This window comes from Temnothorax longispinosus, chromosome 10 (genome assembly GCF_030848805.1).
Source record: "Temnothorax longispinosus isolate EJ_2023e chromosome 10, Tlon_JGU_v1, whole genome shotgun sequence".
Taxonomy (NCBI): Eukaryota; Metazoa; Arthropoda; class Insecta; order Hymenoptera; family Formicidae; genus Temnothorax; species Temnothorax longispinosus.
The window spans coordinates 18,320,048-18,335,418 of NC_092367.1; the positions used below are offsets into that span (position 1 = coordinate 18,320,048).

The 15,371-nt window shown below is 45.0% G+C and overlaps 1 protein-coding gene across 1 annotated transcript in view; it reads left to right on the forward strand.

Annotated features, from left to right (window-relative positions):
- The first annotated feature begins 1,655 nt into the window (after positions 1 to 1,655).
- The window catches only part of Jbug (filamin-type immunoglobulin domains fbug), a 35,632-nt gene continuing 21,916 nt past the window's right edge, over positions 1,656 to 15,371 (forward strand). The window contains exons 1-13 of the mRNA XM_071789698.1: positions 1,656 to 1,867; positions 5,417 to 5,796; positions 9,632 to 9,756; positions 10,156 to 10,286; positions 10,648 to 10,861; positions 10,945 to 11,062; positions 11,632 to 11,819; positions 12,008 to 12,163; positions 12,459 to 12,600; positions 12,675 to 12,880; positions 13,257 to 14,769; positions 14,848 to 14,983; positions 15,237 to 15,316. Coding sequence (XP_071645799.1) covers positions 5,427 to 5,796; positions 9,632 to 9,756; positions 10,156 to 10,286; positions 10,648 to 10,861; positions 10,945 to 11,062; positions 11,632 to 11,819; positions 12,008 to 12,163; positions 12,459 to 12,600; positions 12,675 to 12,880; positions 13,257 to 14,769; positions 14,848 to 14,983; positions 15,237 to 15,316 — 3,379 coding nt within the window. The 5' untranslated portion in view covers positions 1,656 to 1,867; positions 5,417 to 5,426. The remainder of the gene's footprint in view (positions 1,868 to 5,416; positions 5,797 to 9,631; positions 9,757 to 10,155; positions 10,287 to 10,647; positions 10,862 to 10,944; positions 11,063 to 11,631; positions 11,820 to 12,007; positions 12,164 to 12,458; positions 12,601 to 12,674; positions 12,881 to 13,256; positions 14,770 to 14,847; positions 14,984 to 15,236; positions 15,317 to 15,371) is intronic.

Below are 15,371 nucleotides of genomic sequence, written 5' to 3' on the forward strand. Positions count from 1 at the left end.
TTTTCCGCGGAGGTCTAGAGAGTAACTATGCAAATTTTGGTCCAGATCGATCAAAAGGTGTTTAGGAGTTAATAGAAAACAGACATTCTAGTTTACATGTATAGTATATAACACAATATATATACACACAGTGGTACAGTATACATGTTATGCGTATAAATATTACAATGCAGTAGAATGAGTAGAGCAGTTCTACACAACCGCGCCGCAGTTTCCAATAATCGCGGTATCGTAACTACGATATCGCAACATGATATCGTAATTTCCTACGAATCACCGTTTTGTAATATTTAATGCCATGCATTGTGTCCCGCCACTGTGTGCACGGCACAAAGGCGAATAAATTAGAGCGTTTCGAAATGCGACGCGGTAGTGGGCTGAGCATTTGGTGCGCTCATACGCGCGGAGATATCAACGCCCGATCGAGAGAGATCTCGCCTAATTCGCATAATTGGAATTGAAGTCTCCGCCGCTACACGTCATCGCGTGAAACCCACTCGAAGGGGGGCACTGCACGTTCTTCTCTGTCGTATTTTCATATTACATCGTATATTCTTGCGATTTATTACTCGCTTTGCAAACATCGAAGATGAATAAGAGAATGAGGAAAGTGATGCAGGAAAGGACGCATCCGAAGTCGTAAAAGTTCTTTACTTTTTCAACGAGGAAAGGAATATTAAGGGAATGCTCATTGCTTCATGAAAACATACGTTTATTTGATTAGGAGTCATTGCGTTTGATCTCGCACTCGAGATAGAAATTCGTTAGAACATTGTCAATCTTTATTCAATTAAATAAGCGTTGTAAATCAATAAGGTGTTGCGCTGCGCTATTATGGTCGTGCTAAGAGATCTCCTTCGATTAGAATTGCCTTGACGTCACAGACGCGCCGGATAGGGTATGAAATGCGCGAGCCTAAACACCGACATTCATTAATACGTCGTTCGCAGGTGCGGAGAAATTCGCCTGTTCGTATGCAGCACAGACGATTATGGTTCCGACAGGTGCCACCACCTCGCGGAACCGTTCGCTCGCTTCCGCCGCCTAGAACTCAGGAAAGTATATATATTGCGCACGGAACTTGCGGAATCTAAATTACGTATACCTAGGTACAGCAAGGAAAAAAATATAGTCGCGTGCGAAAGAAACATATAGTCACGCAGCAAGTGCAGGAAAAAAGTCATTTGTCTATTTTAATTTAAATATAGATCGGAAATTACATTTATTCCCACGTCATATCTTATCTTCCACGAATAAGATCGATTAGGACAAGCATCCGTGAAGTACAAAATTACTTTTGCAAAGAACTTGGGCAATAGTCGGCGAACTTAGTCGGTGCTTTCGAAATTTTGAAAAACCTCAGACTTTTTCTCATCGATCGCGAGACGATCATCGATTTCGCGCGATTGTCAGTTATCGTCGACCTCGGCGAGTCTCTCGTGATTTTTTCAGATTTTAGTCGAGTAAGAAATTAGTGTAATGTAACATTTAAAAAATGTTGAATTTTCCGTCTTTCAACTAGGAGCGTTTGACAACGCGACGTCGGCGCCATGTTGTCCGCCGCTACGGTCCTGCTCCCATTACAATCGCGCGGACCCCACGGTCCCACAACGGTGCGATTGTATCGGAGAACGCGCCGGGGAACGCGAGAGGAAGGGGTCTCCATGTCGGTTCAGTGAGCTCACGCACGTCGAACACTCATCAACGCACGGGCACCGCGGCGGTACGTCCAAAAATGGCGTTCCTCGTGTAGCGCAGCTCGTCGTCGACGCCGAAGTCCGTCGCCGACGTTCGCAAAACGTCGTCGCGAGCCGCTCGTCGAACGACCTGGTGGAGCCGCGAGACGCCAGTCCGTGGAGAAGCCAACGTAAATATATACCAGTTTCGCATACCGTGCGCGTTCCTATACGTCCTGCGTGCGCGCGGTTACGTGGGCGGGTGGATGCGTGTACGTGTGCGTGCGTGTAATTTCCGTTGCGATACGCGATATGCGATATGCACGACGACGAGTATCCTCCGGATGAGCGCGACGTCGTGGAGTTCTACGTCGCTCCGACAGAGCGGCTAGACCGACGAATAGGGGGACTCCGTTTATCAGAATATTAGCTTCTGACAAGGTGCTCGAACGATAAACTTGCCCGGAGTAATCGAATGAAGAATTTGTCGACGCTATCAATTAGAGCCATACCGAGTTGAGCGTTTTAATCTTGACAAACTCGGAAGGACAGTCGAGAGTAAAACTGGCGATAGCGAGGGCCCTTGAAATGAAGAGCTCTCTGGCTCGAAGATTTCCAAAATCTACGATCTGAATTTTACGATAATAGAGCCTTGAGTAGGATTAATGCTACTTGAAGATCCACAAGCTCTAATTCGTCAGAAAATTTCTGAAACTTCCAAGATAAGCTTCTGAGATAAGCTTATCTTAAGCGTATATAATCAAGAATCCATGATACGAAAGATATGTGAACTTGGCAACTCATAAAACAAGTATTCCTAAATCAAGAATCTATGGACTTGGAGTCGATGATCAATTACGATTTCAAAGATCTATAAAATCTAGGATAGAATCAAGAATCTTGCATAAGAAAAGTCTGAAAATGTTGATCTCTATAAAAAAAATTACTACTTTGCAATTATAATTCTAGAATCCTACATATGACAAATTTTCAGTAATTCGTAGAATCAAAATCTATCGATCAAATGCTTAAGATATTGGAAATCTAAAAATACGAAATAAAAGAATCATAAATTCACGGCTCGCGATCCACATCGAAAATCTATGTTAATATTTTATCTTTAATACTCTTCTTTAATATTCGTTCTTGAGCGAAGTAAGATCCCGATAAATGGAGTTTCACTGGTACGGCACGCAGCCTCTTCGATTTCGACCGGTCGATTGCATAACCGCCTTAGCGTGCGAAACGCCTGACAACGATCTTCTGTCGAGCTAATGAATGGAACGTTTAGAACGCCTAGATCGATTGATCTACGCCAATTTTTCAGCGCGGCGTTCTCTCGAGCGACATGAATGACGGGCGAGATACGCTCGTGAGTGCGTGCAGCGTGCGTGCGTGCGTGGTGAATAAAAGAATTTGAGAGTGCGGTGAAAGTCGTTGCACATCGGGGTGTATCGCTTAGTGAATTTGATTCACGAGTGTCGTTCACGTGCGGATGCGCGAGAGCGATCCTTGTTTGATTTCGCCTGCTGACACGTTCTAATAAACGTCGAGATCATTCTCGCTTTGTCTGTCCCGCGCGATATCGTATATACATTTAAAAAGCATAACGACGATTCTCATTAACAAACTCAATTCTCTCACGACGCTCTTTGTTACGTCTCAATTACGCCTCCCTTTTCAATCACGGTTATCGAGTCACGCGATCTTCGGACGAACGATTCGCTGCACTTCGCGGGCTGTTATATAACACACGCAAAAACGTCGGGAGGGGGGGAGTTAATTAACGCCTGGACTTTTAGCGGCTTATTTGCGCCGTCAATTGCCCCCGCGAAATCGAGAAGAGCCGCTGTTAATCATTCGCGACGCTCGCACGCCGAAGTCTGCGCTGCCCACCGTAGATTTTTACGCACTTACGCAAGCGTCACCGGTCAGACGAGCTTTTGAGACAACAATGATGTCATGCCGCGATGAAACAGCTCGCCGCTGCCTGTGGTGCACGGATTACGCATAAACAGAAAATATACACGACGCGCGCATATATATATGGAAATTTTTATATTCGCGAGCACATCGGGATACTTATTATCGAGGCAATTTCACATTTTTTATGGCGAAATTCTCACGACGCTTTCAAGAGGTTGCAAGCGAAATCAGAAATGTTAAGAACTGCATAAAATTCAAAACATATAAGGTCTTTTATCAATAATACCGGCGTGGGAATTTTTTGAGATTTTTTTCAAAGGTTATTTTTTGAGAACATTTTTTATTGATAATAATTAATATGCATCATCGATCCTCCCATTAGAACCCATTAAAAAATCTTGTACTTTGATTATTATAAATGTTGTCAAAAAATAATCGGTGAAAAGATATAAAAAAAATTCACATGCCGACATTATTTATAAAAGTGCTTATGTTTTAAATTCTATGCAATTCTTAACATTTCTGATTCTCTTTACAATAACTTCCTTATCGCGGTTAAGCGTTGAGACATCGCCTGACTCGAACGACGCCGGAAACACGGATTAGCCTCAGAAACGAAACCCGGCTCTTCGATAGCATCTAGACTCGAATCGCGTTGCGTTTCTTGCGGCAAAAGTAGACTGCTGCAACCTAAATTTTAACGTTAATAAAATAAAAACCTTTTCACCATTATCTGATGCACGAGCATTAGAGCGCCGAGCGAGCCGTTCCAAAAAGCCGTCGCAATTAGCGGATTTCCCGACAATGCCTTGGCGTTTCGCCGATTTTCTTCTAACATCTGCAGCGCAAGTGGGCCATCGCGCGACTCCGAAATGCATTGCTAAACATTTTCTTATCATTTAGTTCACGCAGCGCCCCGGCATCTCGCGTGCCGGCATCTCGTCGTAATTGGCGAATTCCGTTTCAACGCTTTCTTACGCCGTTTCTCCGTTTGACTCCGCGATTCAAGCGACTCGCGCCACCGAATTAGCGCGAATAAGATTAAAAAGGTGAAGAAACCGCGGCGGGCGACGAGTTTTCGTCGAGGACAGACACGCGGAAATAGATTACGCGTGGACAGGTATATTCGCGACGAAATGCCGGCTCGCAGGTGTATGCATCGGCACTTTCACCGTGCGAAATTCTCTTCTGGATCTTCCTCGTTGCGCCGCACAATGCACGACCGTCGCCGGTTTTTCCGTCGTCGCGGTTAAATCGTGTTCCTCGTAATGGGGCGACCTCAAAGGTCACAGGCCGCTCAATGCGAAACACGCTCGAGCATTTCGCACGAGCAATTAAACATTTCGCAATTTATTGCTTCGGTACTTCGGTACGTACCACGGTTTTGCTCGCGCGGCGCTCGTTTAATCGAAACGATTAATTACAACCTGTAGCGATAAAAAAACGCGAGGTATTATATATTCGTAAACGTTTTGTGCAATCATAATCGACGGATTCTCTCCCTCGAGACAACTTTATTTTGTCTTGACTCGAGATTAAAACGCCGAGATATTTAATATTAAAGAATTTCAAACTTAATGAAGAATCTGTCGATAAAATTGAGATAGTCCGCGTACAGACGCGTCTCATTACACGCATATAAATAATTGTAAAAATGCCTTCATAAGTAACTTTCTTTCTCGGATGACCCGATTAAGTTTTTAATCGAAGAGGAAAGCGAAGCAAGGCGTATAGAGTTATCGAATTTTATCCGATCGGCAAGCGGTGTACGAGTTCGACAGGTATATAAGTATATAAGATCAATCACGTGACAGGAACCCGAGAATGCAATCGACCGAGCAGCTGCGACCGGAGCAGCTGGTGGGCCTGGTGGCCCGGTCGGCCGAGGGTACGGCCGCCAAGGGGATGCCGATCAAGGGCCACGAGGACCTCTGGGTGGAGATTCAGGCCAACACCTTTCGGAACTGGGTGAACGAGCACCTGAAGCACGCCGGCGACGTGGGCGGCGGCCCCGTGCTGGACCTCGCCGAGGACTTCCGGGACGGTACGCGTCTTTGCGCCCTGGTCGAGGTGCTGACGAAACGCCGGCTGCCGCGATGGAACCCGCGACCGGCGAACCAGCACCATCACCTGGAGAACGTGTCCACGGCGCTGCAGGCCATCGAGGCCGACGGCGTCAAGCTCGTCAATATCGGTAAGAAAAAACACATACAATTGATTTCTATCGGAAATATTGTAGAATCGTGTGTTAGAATACAAAGTGAGCGCGGTGAACCGCGACTTGAAACAAAAAGTCGTATAATTGTATCATTAGCGACGGAATTTTTTTCAACATTGAGCATGTATAAAAAAATATATAACGCTTTTAGCACATCGCGATTATAGGAAGATCAGCTAATGTATTGGATGTGTAAACTTTCAATATAGGCTTCATGGTGATAATTATATGTAAGAATGTTATTATACAATCAAATTTATTGTAATCTATAATTTGCATTGAATAATTCGATTTAAACAATGTCGGCCTATATTTTTGCTTGCTGCCTGATGTTCTATCGTATTTCGTTACTGTGAGGTCCGTTTTCGAGATTACGGGGAAATTGCCGCCGCGCCGCTCGAACCTTCGCATTTTTCCGATCCGCAATATATAGGTATATATAGGCAAAATACCGTGTTTTATACAGATTGACGAGAAGGGTACCCTATAATGCGAGGCGAAGGCCGTCTGTCCACGGTCGCGCGAAACCGTCAAGGCGTTGCACGCGCTCAGCGTCCAATTACGCTCCGTAATTGGAACGACGCTATGACTCGCGTCTACCATGTATCCTGAAATATTCAGTTCGTCGTAATTCGCACAAAAATGCGTAGGAATCGATTTAGGCTTCTACCAGTTTGGCCAGACTGTTTTACCGTTTTTTAATTACTTCACATATGGATATAAATGCTCACGAAAGAGAATTAGGACGGTCGTGTTTTAAGTTTTTTCTACAACGCGCGTTTCTCACAGCAGCGTTACGCTCGACGATTATTTTATCGTGCCGAGGGCAATATCAATAAAGCTGATTGGGTTTTTTATTGATAAAGTGGGTTTCAGGAGAGAGGAAGAGAGATATATATTTTTTTCACCCTAAGCCGCTTAGTCAGTGATATTTCTGCGTGATATTTAAATGACCATGTTTTGCATATTCTTTGATCATGATACCTGAGTACGAACGATTGTATATGTTCTCCTATTCTCTCTATTTAATCTCTTTTAAGATTAATATCGATACGCTGCATCTCGCAACTTGTTGAGCGCTACAATGGAAGATATATTTTTTCACACTAAACCATATGTTGATCCAAGAGTGACATTTAAATAAGAATTTTAAATGATACTTATTCGATTATAAGTATAATCTTTCCACTTCTTGTCTTCTCCTAATCTGCTTAATCTTTTTTGGTTAATATCGATACGATATGCTGTGTCTCGCAACTCGCAACTCGTTCGCCAACGGAAGATATAATAAGCCACGTGGGTGAAGCCCCCCCGTGTTCGTTAAAGCCCCTTGCACAATGCCAGGCAACAGGCAATAGGAACAGGGAATAGAAATCAGAAATCATGTATAAATGCAGAATAAACAGTGACACAGGCAATAGACACAGAGTTTCCGTCACGTTGGAAATTCTGTGCCTATTGCCTATTGCCAACCAATCATAGCATTTGAATTTTTTAGGTTGTAATTAACGATTTTTTGGTTATTTCTTGTTCCTATTGCCTGTTGCCTGGCATTGTGCAAGGGGCTTAACTCTCTCCCGTCGTAGCGTGCCGAGGTGCGGGAAAGAGGCGCGCGTGCACGCGTGAGACGCGTTATTAATAATGATATGCAATCAAAGTACGAGGGAGCCGCCACGACGCATTCCACAGGTAATGAGCAATCGCTGGAAATGCGCGTCTTCCTCCTCTCGCCGAGAGAGAGAGAGAGAGAGAGAGAGAGAGAGAGAGAGAGAGAGAGACCGCGAGAAATATATTTATCATGCCTCCCCAATCCGTTCCGTACGCGCTAACCATGTACAATCTTTTCTCGTCCGTACGTAATACTTTTGAAAAATAGCTCCCTTAAAATATCGTTCGCTCCTAATTGCGCACGTACGAGCAAATTGCCGCGGCGGCGATCGCGTCGAACGTAAGGGTACCAGGTACGTAATCTCGCTGCGATGTTCTCTCAGTTTAATCCGACTTCCTCGAATTCTCTTCTCCGCGATTTTTACTATTCTCGCAAATCCCTCGAATTAATCTCTGCTTTCTCGGATCTTCTTCTCGAGCTGCTCATGTCGAGGTATACGCCTTGGAATGTAATATACTATTCGGCATAGCGCTTGATCAAAGTCATTACGGATTAATTGCATTTTTATTTTCGACAATAAAAGTTTCGCCGACTTTTACTTCGTGGGATCGAACGCAGAATGCGAAAACGCGAGCTGGGCGAAAGGATGATTTTCCTACTCGGAAGTATCGGCGGCGATCCGGACCATTACCTGCCACACATCACGGCGGGTAATACGTTTTCCTCGGACCACAGTGTAACAATAATAAAAGCGCGCAGCGCCGGCCGGCCTGCCGATGAGTCAGCACACAACGACGGGAGACGTAATCGTTTCGAATATGCGGGTCATCGTTGAGCAAGCTGTCTTTCAGCGATCCCTGGAGGTCTGCATTTCTGCAGCGGTGCTTTTAATCTCGCGCATGACGCCGCGAAACGCGACACCGTCGCGTCGCAGCGAAGGTTTAATCCTCAATCGTTCATTGTGATGAGATCTTTTTTTTCCCAACGAACCGACGAAGGTGTGGTCGCGATGAGAATTTCTCATTAAATTTAATATTCTTTCGAAAATTCGAGCCGAAAATTCGGACGCTGGCGTGTTCACCGCGGCGTCGCAAACTGCAGCGTGCCGTTTACAGATGTTCTCTTATTTCGCGTCACACCTTCACAAATCGGAGCTTCGAGGTCGTTGCCTTTCCTGCATCGCGCCGCCGGTGCCTACGAGGCCGCGAAAAAACCGCGGTCGCGATCGTCGTCATCGTCGTTGTCGTGCGTGCATTGCACGGCTATTACTTACCGCGCGATTCAGTTCGCGATGGTGTGCAAGCGATAACCGTCTCACGAGACAAGATGAGAGCACGTTTATCTCGCGCTTAGAAGCGAAAGATGACCGAATTGGAATGACACATAATGAACGCGAGCGCGCCTCTGATCTTATCTTAATTATTGCATTTGCGTTGTTTCCATCGTGTAACGTCATCGTCGCGGATCTAAAAATTCCTGTGATAAGGGATAAAGATATGTGAATAAAGACGAATTAAAAGATCTCTCTTTGAAATCGAGGTTTAAATTATTCAAGTTAAATTATTGAAGATAAATTTAGGCGTTAGTTATTTAGGAGAATTTAACTTTAGTGAATAAATGAATGTATATTTACATAAGATCACAGATTCTCGCATGATGAATATCGTATTTCACAGGTCTATCCAATTAAAAATCCGCAATGATAAAGATCTTCTGAAGAGTCAGTGGAATCTATGAAAAAATCTCTTGTTAAGATTGTTAAAACTTAAAACGTACGTATAGGTTCCACGTATGGTTACGTCAGCGTTTGACATGAACGTTAATCAATGTAAATTGTAATCACAGAGAATCAAATCCTCGAACTTGTTCTCCAAAGTCATCGTAAATCTTTCTTCCGCAATTACGACTGCGGAATGATGCCGCGTGAACATCACGCACACGTGCTTTCTCCTTCTCTCTCTTTCTCTCCCTAGCGTCTCTCCTTCTCTCTTTCGCGGTTCCCCGAATTAAATCGCTTCTCCGTGCGTGCCGGAGAACAGACCGTTCTTTCCAGATACAGGCGAAGAAATTCAGGCCGACGATAAATCAAATTGATTTTCTTCCACTTGACGGTTTACCGCTCCGGCATCGTGCGCTCGGCGCACGGCGTAAAACTCCGCTAAACAAAAGCCGCTAAAGCTCCGATTTCCCCGGGTTTTCCAGGTAACGTGGACATCGTGAACGGCAATCTGAAGCTGATCCTGGGCCTGATATGGTCGCTCATCGTGCGGTATCAAATTGGCAAGTCCAAGTTCCCGCCGAGGAAACTCATGCTCGCATGGCTCAAGGTCAGTACGCGATATAATTGCATCGAGCGCGACCTCGGCTCGCATCGCGCGCGCGGCCGTAAACCAAATGCAGAAGCTATTACTTTACCACGGGCCCGATCCTTTCCGACGACCGACGGGTCCACGCATGTATCGCATTACGCGAGAACGTGTTTCCGTTACGAAAGAGTTCAGAGCTTCACACCGATTGCATATGTTACGCGCTCGCGTATTCGCGTGCGTTATTAATATATACATATATACATGCGTATGCACACGCGTTGTGATTTATATGCGCGCGTTTGACCCTTGGATACCTCGCGTATCGCGGTCGTCGTATTTAATTGCTCGCTAATAACCGTGGATAGAAATATATGTGTATATGACACTCGTAATTTCTAAGAGCGACTCCGTTTTCAGGCTGTCCTGCCGGAATGCAGGGTCAATAATTTCACGACCGACTGGAACTCCGGCGTGTATCTGAGCGCGCTTCTGGATTACTGCAAGCCCGGCCTGTTCACCCATTGGCGCCAGCTCGATCCGAATGATAGGTAAACTAAATGAAATAAAATCATCACTGAAGGATATTAAAAAAAAATCTAAATTATGCCTTAATGTATTATACAGTTGACAGTCAAAAAGTTATTCAACGTTGAAGGAAAAAGAGAGATTTTGAAAAATAAAGTAAATTCTTAGATTTAATATTAAATTTTTATTAGGAAATTGTTGTAGTATTTATGACTGAAAGAATATGCAATTATTTTAGAATAGCTTGTTCATGTCAAAATAATACAATATCGCACATTGGTTCTTGAATTTAGTGAATTTGGTTCTTGAATTTGTGAAAATATAATATTATTTTACGCAATTTTATATCGTGTATTATTATTTCAATATTGATTTAATTTGCAGTGTTTACAACTGTCGCAAAGCAATGGAGATCTCGAAGCGGGAATTCGATATCCCCATGGTGCTGGAGCCGGACTACCTGGCGTCGCCGTACCTGGACGAGCTCTCGGGGATGACCTACTTGTCGTACTTTATGAAGGAAGGCTCGCCGGGCTTCCACGCAACGCTACGATGGGTCAATTCGCAATTATCACACACCTCAATACGGAACTTCACGGTGGGTGGAGACGAGGCGTCCCGGTAACAGTACCTCGGTATAATAATATCTCACAGTGATATTCAATTATCCTGCTTTCACAGACGGACTGGAACGACGGTCGAGCACTTTGCGGTATCGTCAGAAATCTGGGTGGCCCGGCGCCACCCTACGAAAAACTCGACACCGACCCCTCCGCGTGGGAGCATAATTTGCAAATGGGTAAGAACTCCACAAGTTGGTTCTCCAGCGTTTCGCTTATATTAAATATGAATAATCTAAATGTTTCACAAATTTATCACTTTTACAAAAACAGTACATCTGTACCTCAGAAGTAAAAGAATCGTATCTCCAGTTTTTGTCAAAATGTATTTTTCCCAATAGGAAAAATACTAAGAGCTTACTAAATTGTATAATGGTAAAGAGTCTCTATGTCTATTATTACATTTTAGTTCCTAAGATATAATGTTTAGAAAAAGTCATATTAGAAATTCCATAGAAATAATAAACTTTGAACCCTGTTTTCTATAAATTTTATAATAACAAAGATAAGATTCTTTACCTCTCTAAGGTACAGATATATATTCTGATATAAATTTTACATTGTTTGATTATACCAGAAAATATATTTATCGGTAATATATTATAACTTGATATGTAGATTGTAATAGATTGTCTGTGATATAAAGTTAAACAGATTTTATATTGTAAGAATAAACTCTTAAGAAAGAGTAACAGTCCTTTGACAAAATTTACCTACAATGAATCAAATGACTCGTGTTCTCTGTAAGGCATCGACGGCGGCAAGAAGCTGGGCGTGGAGCCGATCCTGAAAGCAAAGGACATGGCAGACCAGAATGTAGAGCATTTAGGTGTAATGGCATACGCGGCGTACTTTCAGTGGGTGAAGCCTCGCCCTCAAGCGAGTCAACAGATTGCCGTGCACGTCGACAGCACATCCGCCCGAGTGCAACAGCCGGTTGGTTAAGTCATTGTTTGTTAATTACTCCGCTGCTAATCGGCGTTGACGAATTTTCACCGTCGCGTCGCAGTTCCTTCCTCGGTCCTTACTCGAGAAATCCTTGCTCGCTCCACTGATTTGTATACTTACATCTTGAAGCTTCAGTTACTTTGGTGGTAAATAAATCGTATGCAATCCGGTCGCAGGCACATTTCAAGCTGGAGATGCTCACCAAAGATGTAAACGCGAGGGAGGTACGCGGCGAGATCATCAGTCCTAGCGGACGCGTGGAGTGCAGGCTCACGTGGAACGGAGTTCATGGCAAAGGTACCTTCGTACCTACAGAAGTGGGCATGCACAAGGTTCGTTAAAAGAATAACGTAATTATAAAATATTGTACATTTCAAAACAGAAGATCCTTGCTTGATTATACAATTTTAAGACACTTGGGCCCTTGATTTTCGGATCCGCGGTTCTTTAAAATCTTAATTACTTAGTCTATGGATTTTTTTCTCGCGCTTAAAGAAAGTTCCCTTAGGAAGTTTCAAACAAATATATGAAAGTTAAATACTATTATGCTTTCAATTTTCTTTATAAATTTGCGAAAATTAAACTAGCTATTTTCTATGTTTCTCAACTTCGTTTTTTGTATTTCAGCTGATGGTATACAACGATGGCGAGCTGGTGAACGGGTGCCCTTATTACTTCAGGGTTTTGCCGCCTCTAACGAAAATCAAATCCCCGGGCATGGATCCTTGCGCCATAGGATCTATCGTCGAGGTTCTAGTCAACAGTTACGGTACGTGTTTTTGGCGATACGAAAGAATCTGTTTTTCGACGAACAAAGTCAGAATATTGGAATTCTGCGTTTAGGAACTAGTCATGACGGTATCGACGTGACCGCGTGGTCTCCGACCGGAAGATCGCTGCCGTGTCCCGTCAAGGAAAACGACGGCGTACATACGGCGACCTTTCAACCCGACGAGACGGGAGAGTGGAGTATCGCGATAACGCACAAGGGAAATCACATACAAGGCGGTCCCTTTACTTGCTTCGTGTTTGATCCTAATGGAATCAAGGTGAGATTATCACGCATTTGTTATTAGCATTTTGTAAGTAGAGACGCGTTTTTTACCTACATCCGCCAATTTGTATATCTGGGATGCAATATTCAATCATGTAATCAATTCTTTATTAATAATTCATAAGCAGAACCAGTTTACATATTGCCATCGTTATTTGTGATAGTTATATTTCTCATATCAAAAAATATGGTTGGAATTCGTAAAGTAGAATTAACTGCGCGATTCTTCAATACAGCGAATGTACTTCAATGTATAAAATCGCAATTTATATTTCTTCTTTAAAACACATAATTAGTTCCCACTTTTATTATAATCATTAGAATAATTCGGAAATAAATTAACAAGCTGCTATGAAATGATTTAATCATAGCTCTTGGACACCGACGGTGCCATGCCCGGACAACCTTTCTCCTTCATCGTTGATGCGCGGGGAACTGGCGGACTGGGCGACGTTATCATCGACATCGTCCACGACAAGCAATCGGTGCCCTACAGGATAGAGGATTTCGGCCACATGCAGTATCGGGTGTCCTTCGTGCCTGGCAACGACGGCAAGTACCGAGTGTACGTGTACTTCAACGGCTCGGACGTTCGTGGTTCGCCGTTCTCCATACGCGTGGGAACGCAGAAGGGCTCCCGCAGGTCGAAGGAGTCCACATCCAGCCTGGAACGGTCCAAGGTGTCGTCCCTGGAACGACGAATGAACGGGCTAAACGTGTCCGCGACGGAACGAAACAGCCCGACTCAGAAGATGTACACCTCGACCGCGTACAAGTCCATCAGTCCGACGCAGCGCGGTTACTCGCCTATTCATCAGACGAGCCCGACCTACAAAATGTCCAGCAACTACGTCACCGAGAACTCCACGACTTATCACAGTACTAACTCGCTGAATCGCACTCGCTCGCCGAATCATATCAATCACAGCCCCGTGCAGAGGAACGTGCAGAGCCCGTCGGTGCTGAAGGAGACGAAGGAGATTTACAGCAGCAGTGCGTACAACCATCGCTCGAGATCGCCGAATCTACAGAGTCCCAGCTTCATCAAAGAGTCCAAGGATATTTATTCGTCTAGCACGCTCAATAGATCGCGATCGCCTGACCTAAGTCCGACCGCTCACCTTATCAAAGAGTCCAGGGACATCTACAACTCGGGATCCCTGAAGAGATCGCGCTCGCCGACCCGCAGTCCGATGACATATCGTAGCGCGACGCAGAGTCCCGTGAATCGCAGTTTCAGCCCGAGGACAGGCGACAAGGACGCGACGTTCAACAGACGCGGATCTACGGAGAACGGCGTCGTCGACACCAGCAGCAACGTGCGGGTGTCCTCGATGGTGGGTGGCACCTCGAGGCGCGATTCTTGGGACGCGATCGCCAAGACGAAGTCGTTACTGTCGTACGGCAGTCTCGAGTCCCTCGCGAATCTGACGAGCAACTCGCCGACCGCGGAAAACCGCGGCGGCAGCAGCCCAAACAACAACTTCCTGAACAACAATTACAAGAGCGCGCAGAGCTACACCGCCAAGAACGTGTCGTCGCACTCCGCGACGACGAGTTACTCGTCCGTACAGAAATCATCCCCGAGCCCCGACTACGGCGCGGGTCCGAGGTACGACGGTCAGACGGCCACTCGCACGCACGGCATCCTGAAGAACAAGAACAACAACTACTACGGGAAGATCGCGGACGCGACGGACGGCACCGCGACTCACGACAAGTATCTGAACAACGGCGGTGCCGTCTACGTGTCCGCGTTGTCCGGCAAGAGCGGCACGACCATCGCCACCGGAAGCGCCCTGGAAACATTGCCGGTGCACCGGCCGACCACTTTCAGCGTCAACACCGGCGTGGATCCCAATAAGGTGTCCGTCACCGTTACCGGTAAATCCCGTTGCGACTTTCGACGTTAACGCTGCGTGTCGCGAATGCATGATAAACTTTGGTCTTACCTCCCCGCAGGTCCCAACGGCAAGACCGTGCCGATACAGAAATCGAAGCTGCGTGGCTTGACGTACACCATCACCGCCGAGGAGGTCGGCGAACACGTCATACAAATTCTGGTGAACGGCCAGCACATCAAGGGATCGCCCTTCAGGTTCGTTGAACAGCGAAGAAGATACTCTTATCTCTCGAAGCAAAATCTAGTTAGGCGTTGTTTTTGGACAATACTAATTAATTACTTTTTACATTTATCATGCGGCCGAGAAGAAACCATAATTTTATTTAAAGCCGAAAAAAACAAAATTAAACTCGGGGATGTCCCTCGTACTCTATTAAATGTTCATCAGAATAAAAAAATAGAAATTTAAGTAAATTATCTACAAGCGAATTGTTTATATAAATTTTAGATCGCAGGCGTATAACGCTCGTGCTATACAGGTTGGGAAGATCCCGAACGGAGTGGTGAACCAGCCGGTAGAATTTGAAAGTACGTATCCGAACTGTCGCAGTCGCGAAACCGTAAGTTCGTCTCCGATAATAAA